The sequence below is a fragment of the Hyla sarda genome, chromosome 2 (assembly GCF_029499605.1).
Source record: "Hyla sarda isolate aHylSar1 chromosome 2, aHylSar1.hap1, whole genome shotgun sequence".
Taxonomy (NCBI): Eukaryota; Metazoa; Chordata; class Amphibia; order Anura; family Hylidae; genus Hyla; species Hyla sarda.
Window position 1 is genome coordinate 425,072,081 of NC_079190.1, and position 7,224 is coordinate 425,079,304.

Genomic DNA, 7,224 nt, shown 5'->3' on the forward strand with positions numbered 1-7,224 from the left:
AAAAACATGGGACCAAACACAGATAAATTATTCGGAGACATATCAGTAATGTCATATTAAATCTGTTTTGCTATTTAGACCATGGGGTTGAATGCAATTCAAAAGATAAATCCACATGATTTCCCTATAGTGGAGGGATCGAATATGGTAGCCTCCCCTTTTATTTAGCTTCACCTTCTCAATGCCTGAGAACCTGAGGGAAGTGGTGTCTGAATTATGATATATTAGAAAATGTTTAGATATGTTAGAAATGTTCGAGCTTAAAGGGCCAGCAGCATGTCTAATGTGCTCTTGCATGCGTTTTTAAGGGACCTTTTGGTGGAACCCACATATGTTAAGTGACATTGTGTGCACATGATTTTATATACAACAAAAGTGCTATCACAGTTTATAAAGTTGTGAATGACAAGGCATTTGCCATCCACCGTACCTTCTATTTTCTGGCATTTTTCGGCAAAGGGACATACCACACACCGCGATTTACCGCACTTGTGGAAGCCCTTGGTGCTAATCCACTGGGTGGTAACACTAGCCGTGTCCACCATACTGGGAACAAGGAGATTGGATAAAGTAGGTGCCCGCCTCGCTGCAAATCTCACACCTGACTTTATAATCTCCCCTACCGTGGGATCTGTTGATAGCAAAGGTAAGTGTTTAATTACAATGCGTTTGAGGTCATTAAATTCTGGACTGTACGTGGTGACAAATGTAGGACAATCTTGTGATTCAGTTGGTTGCTTACTTGTAAAAAGGGATTTTCAATCCATAGGATCCACTCTCGACCGAGCTTTTTTCAAGAGCCATCCAGGGTAACCTTGAGCCGCCAGGCGTGTGCATGCTGCATCAGCTTCCCTGCGGTACACCTCGGCGGAAGAACTGTTCCGCTTAATTCGTATAAGTTCACCTACTGGTATGGCTCTTACTGTTTGTTTGGAATGGCATGAATTCGCCCTTCGGATGGTATTGCCTGATATCTTTTTTCTGTAAGGATCAACCTCTATTTTATTTGTATCAGGGTTGCCACGTAATATGACATCCAAAAAGGCGGTTTCACTTTTACACCATGTGTGGGTAAACGTAAGATTGAACCGATTATTATTGATATATGTCATGAATGCATCAACGGTCAGATGGTCGGATGACCAAATGATGACCACATCGTCTACATACCTCCCATACCATGTGAGGCATGTGGAAAATGGATTGGTGTCAGAAAAACTGCTCCTCCAACCAAAAAACAAAAAGCTTAGCCCGAGCTGGTTATGACTTTGCTCCCATTGAAGCGCCCGTGCGCTGCAAATAAAAATTGTTACCAAACATAAAATAATTGTGTTTTAACACAAAATCTACCACCTCAATATTGTAATGTCTCAAATCCACAGAATATTTAGAAAACCTCATCAGTATATCCGAGATAGCTGATAATGCCAGGTTTTTCGGAATACTGGAATAGAGCGATTCAATGTCGCAAGTAAGTCACGACAGAGAATCGCTCCATGTGAATTCATCCATGATTTTTAGCAAGCGCTTAGTGTCCTTGATATAACTTGGGCGTTGCATAACCAGAGGTTGCAGTACTGAGTCCAATCACTCGCATAGGTGCTCGTTATGGGATCCGATCCCCGCCACGATCGGACGCATCGGCGGCGGGAATCGGTCCTTATGCAGCTTGGGTAGCGAGTGGAAGATAGGAATAATTGGAGCAGGCACGAAAATATAATACACTTCTTTTTGGGTCAAAATAGATCTGGCTTTCCCCTCTTCAACAGTTCTTTTTTTAAAGGTTCAGTGGGATCCCCACAAAGTTTAAGGTAAGTTTTATCATCAGATAGTAGATTTTCATTTAAATTGATATGCAGTCCCGTGTCCATACATACTACCGAGCCGCCTTTATCAGCGGATCGGATCGTCAAAGTTTTGTTTTTCTTTAATTTCTTTATGGCAGCAGCCTCCTTTTTATTCAAATTAAGACGAGTTGTATTGGACATTACTTTTGATTGTAGATTAACCAAATCTTTCATGATAAGGTCCTGGAACCAATCAAAAATTGCTGGTCTGGTCTGTATGGGGTAAAAATTTAGGTTTTTAGTGGAGAAGGTATGTGCAGTATTCACTTCATCACAAATTGATATCCCACTATTTTCAAGGAGACAGAGATCTCTAAAAGCAATTTGTTCTGCTAACGTATGCATTAGTGGTAAATCAGGGTTTATAGAAAGTTGAGGTGGGTCCGATGGTTCATCAGCATTTTCCACAAAAAAATGTTTCATAACTGTTAAAGTTCTCACAAATTTATTTATATCCAAAATTGTCCGATAAACATCAAAATGATGTGTAGGAGAGAAACCCAGTCCTTTCCACAGGACCGAGGTTTCTTCATCTGTAATGATTTGTGCAGAAATGTTAATGACTTGAAAATCCTCTTTTATTACTTTTTCCGTTTGTCCTTGTTACGCTCCGAAACTCTTCTTTCTATGTTTTCTGCCACCGCGCATTCCTCGTTTTTTGACTGTCTTCTCGCATTGCGATTCTTGTGAGTGTTCACATATTGCGGTTCTGAGTCCCCGCTAGTGTCCGTGGTATCTGAACAATCAGAATTTTCAGTAAACTCCTGGTCAGAAGAACTAAATTCACATGGAGCGATTCTCTGTCGTGGCTTACTTGCGACATTGAATCGCTCTATTCCAGTATTCCGAAAAACCTGGCATTATCAGCTATCTTGGATATACTGATGAGATTTTCTAAATATTCTGTGGATTTGAGACATTACATTATTGAGGTGGTAGATTTTGTGTTAAAACACAATTATTTTATGTTTGGTAACAATTTTAATTTGCAGCGCACGGGTGCTTCAATGGGAGCAAAGTCATCACCAGCTCGGGCTAAGCTTTTTGTTTTTTGGTGGGAGGAGCAGTTTATTTTTTCTGACACCAATCCATTTTCCACATGCCTCGCATGGTATGGGAGGTATGTAGACGATGTGGTCATCATTTGGTCGTCCGACTATCTGAACGTTGATGCATTCATGACATATATCAATAATAATCGGTTCAATCTTAAAGGGGTATTCCAGGCAAAAACTTTTTTATATATATCAACTGACTCCAGAAAGTTAAACAGATTTGTAAATTACTTCTATTAAAAAATCTTAACCCTTTCAGTACTTATGAGCTTCTGAAGTTAAGGTTGTTATTTTCTGTCTAAGTGCTCTCTGGTGAAACGCCCAGTTTAGAAGAGGTTTGCTATCGGGATTTGCTTCTAAACTGGGCGTTGCCCGAGACAGGTGTCATCAGAGAGGACTTAGACAGAAAAAAACAACCTTAACTTCAGAAGGTCACAAGTACTGAAAGGATTAAGATTTTTTAATAGAAGTAATTTACAAATCTGTTTTACTTTCTGGAGCCAGTTGATATATAAAAAAAAGTTTTGGCCTGAAATACCTCTTTAAGTCCCAGGATGCCCTTGGTCCTAGTGGGGTTAAAAGGTCAAAAGATTAAAATATATAAACTAAGAAGACACTGTGAAGTACGGGGATATACTCGGCAGGCCTGGAGAAATATTTTTTTAAAAGATGTTTTTATGTACTTGATGTATTTCTAGGTGTATATTAATATATATATATATATATATATATATATGTCAAAGAAGAAAGCAGCACTCCTAAAGCATGAGTAGGTGCCTCCAGCTAGGGTCCGTGTCCAGGATTCTGCATACGTAGTTCCAAGGAAAATGCTGTGGCACTCAAGGTATGGTGAAAAAATGTAAACTATTTATTCATCCCAAATGTGCAAAGAGCAACGTTTCAATGGTCTCACACCATCATTATATACACACAAATAAAAAAATATGTTGCAGTCTCTTGTAATACCTTTTTTATTGGACTAACAGAATTTTGTAGAGACAAGCTTTCAGGATTCCTCCCTTTATCAAGTCCAATAGTCAAGGACTAATGATCAAAGGACTTTATAAATTATCAGGGAGGAATCCCAAAAGTTTGTCTCTACAAAATTCTGTTAGTCCAATAAAAAAGGTATTACAATCTGCATCACTGGACTAATACGGCTACTCACATTTACTATACAGATATACACATACCTGAAGATGGTTTAGAACCCTGTGATGTCACACATGCTTGTGATGATGTCACCGTAAGCTGTACAAGGAGGTGCGCGCCGGCTGCAGTCTCTTCAGTGTGTTTTGCATTCACAACCTGTGGTGCAAAGTGTTTGTTAGAGAGTTTCTATTTGCGATAGAGAATTCAAGATTTTGACCGTTCCTTGTCTGAAGAGAGAACCACAAGGTAAGTCTCAGCCTCTTCTATTCATACATACACAGGGCTTTTTGTTTGACAGGTTTTTTTTATTGCTGTTGCTTTTTTTTTAGCAAAATAAAACAAGAAATTAATTTCCAAAAGAAATAACAAAAGTTATATTCCTCATAGCATTGTGACAATACTTGGCTTAGGCATTAAACATAATAAAACGCACAGATAGTATCATGACCAGAGCTTTTTCATGCAAAACTGCTAAAATGCAATTATGCCCAAAAAAGCCCCCAAGAAAAAGAGTCCTAATTCATGAAGTTCTAAAAGACATAAGTCTATGAGAAAGATTTGGTGGTGTAGTAAAAGAATAACAGAAAGATTACGGCAGAAATATAATATTATATAATAGAATTCTGTGTGTACTAACAATAGAAATACTCCGGGTACTCCGAAAGGGAAAATTTTCAAATCAACTAGTGGCAGAAAGTCATATAGGGGACGGATAGATCCCAATGAGGTGGGGTAGGTTCATTATTAGTAAATGTATATAGCAGGATAGCCCAATTGTATCTACAGTATGAAGTTCACATGGCCCAGTGACCATACAGCCAAGCCCTTATAATCCACCATTACTGGGACAGATTCAGGGTTATCAGATATTACTATGACCGGAGAGGTTCAGGTTTATCAGATATTACTAGGACCGGACAGGTTCAGGGTTATCAGATATTACTAGGACCGGACAGGTTCAGGGTTATTAGATATTACTAGGACCGGACAGGTTCAGGGTTATCAGATATTACTAGGACCGGACAGGTTCAGGGTTATCAGATATTACTAGGACCGGACAGAATCAGGGTTGTCAGATATTACTAGGACCGGACAGGTTCAGGGTTATCAGATATTACTAGGACCGGACAGGTTCAGGGTTATCAGATATTACTAGGACCGGACAGGTTCAGGGTTATCAGATATTACTAGGAAGGGACAGGTTCAGGGTTATCAGATATTACTAGGACTGGACAGGTTCAGGGTTATTAGATATTACTAGGACCGGACAGGTTCAGGGTTTTCAGATATTACTAGGACCGGACAGGTTCAGGGTTATCAGATATTACTAGGACCGGACAGGTTCAGGGTTATCAGATATTACTAGGACCGGACAGGTTCAGGGTTATCAGATATTACTAGGACCGGACAGGTTCAGGGTTATCAGACATTGGTAACCTCAGGGAAGATGTCTCCATATAAAACATTTATAGAGAAGCGTCTTCTTCTGAGGCTGCGATGGTCTTAGTGTTATCTTGTGGTTCTGTGCTGGACATTTCTGCTCTGTATGAAGGATCTATTGTATAATGACAGGAATGATGACATGTTGTCTAATGTGTTCACTTATCTCTCTCTCTTTAGTGTTTTCAGGCTCTGACCTGTGACCATGGCCTCTCCACAAGACCCATTGCTGAAGGAGGAGGAAGAAGCAATGGAGGACCATAGTGATATGGATGTGGAAAAGGGCGATATCCCTGAGAGGCAGAACCTGCCATCTCTAAGCGTGATGTCCACCGCACGTTCCATCATCACCGTAGTGATCCTCGCCTTTGTTAATTTGCTCATCTATGCAAATCGCTCCAGCGTGGCGGGGGTGCTGCCTTATATACAGAAAGCATATGACACCAATGCTAGTCTGTCCGGCTTATTGAATACATTGTTCATTGGAAGCTACGTGCTGGTCGCACCAATTGCCGGATATTTGGGCGACCACTGTAATAAGAAATATACTGTTTGTGCAGGAATCATTGTTTGGCTGAGCATGACACTTACCCTGTCATTCATCCCTGACGGGTACTTCCTGCTCTTCCTGCTGACGAGTGGACTGGTTGGAGCCGGTGAGGCGACTTTCTGCACCATCGCTCCCTCCATCATTGCAGACCTTTTTACAAGTGACCAGCGGACCCGCATGCTGAACGTGTTTTACTCCGTCATACCTGTTGTCACGATGCCGGCTGGCAGGAGGTGGATCCTCTGTGCCAGAGAGGGATAGCGAGGACCGCGCTAGTGGACCGGTTCTAAGCCACTACAGGTTTTCACCAGAGCCCGCCGCAAAGCGGGATGGTCTTGCTGCGGCGGTAGTGACCAGGTCGTATCCACTAGCAACGGCTCACCTCTCTGGCTGCTGAAGATGCTGAAGATAGGCGAGGTACAAGGGAGTAGGCAGAAGCAAGGTCGGACGTAGCAGAAGGTCGAGGCAGGCAGCAAGGATCGTAGTCAGGGGCAACGGCAGGAGGTCAGGAACACGGGCTAGGAACAGACAAGGGAACGCTTTCACTAGGCACTAAGGCAACAAGATCCGGCAAGGGAGTGCAGGGGAAGTGAGGTAATATAGGGAAGTGCACAGGTGATCACACTAATAGGTAATTGGAAGATTGGGCCAGGCACCAACATTGGTGCACTGGCCCTTTAAATTGCAGAGACCCGGCGCGCGCGCGCCCTAGGGAGCGGGGCCGCGCGCGCCGGGACAGGACCGACGGAGAGCGAGTCAGGTACGGGGACCGGGGTGCGCATCGCGAGCGGGCGCCACCCGCATCGCGAATCGCACCCCGGCAGGAGGCGGGACCGCAGCGCACCCGGTCAGTGGATCTGACCGGGGCGCTGCAGCAACGGGGATGAGGCGAGCGCTCCGGGGAGGAACGGGGACCCGGAGCGCTCAGCGTAACAGTACCCCCCCCCTTGGGTCTCCCCCTCTTCTTGGGGCCAAAGAACCTGAGGAAAAAAAAGTCAATTTTTCCGTGAAGAGGTCCGATGCACATTAGGAGGGGTTCTGTGCGGAAACACATGAGACAGTCCAATCTTTTATTGTTAATACAATAGATGTAGAGGGGTCTGGCGAGACTGGTCACAGGGACGTAGAACCTGTTGATAAGAGAGGCCAAAAAAAATTTTCCTGCAGATCCGGAATCCAA

General features: G+C 42.9%; 1 protein-coding gene across 1 annotated transcript; it reads left to right on the forward strand.

Annotated features, from left to right (window-relative positions):
- Positions 1-4,028: 4,028 nt before the first annotated feature.
- Positions 4,029-6,563, forward strand: LOC130358018 (protein spinster homolog 1-like). The gene is made up of 2 exons (XM_056560815.1): positions 4,029-4,300; positions 5,675-6,563. Exon 2 carries the CDS (start codon positions 5,700-5,702, stop codon positions 6,303-6,305), a length of 606 nt encoding a protein of 201 aa, XP_056416790.1. The 5' UTR covers positions 4,029-4,300; positions 5,675-5,699; the 3' UTR covers positions 6,306-6,563.
- The last annotated feature ends 661 nt before the right edge of the window (positions 6,564-7,224 follow it).

What these genes read in the sequence shown, in the direction of transcription:
- LOC130358018 (XM_056560815.1), top strand. Translation starts at nt 5,700, where the DNA reads ATGGCCTCTCCACAAGACCCATTGCTGAAGGAGGAGGAAGAAGCAATG.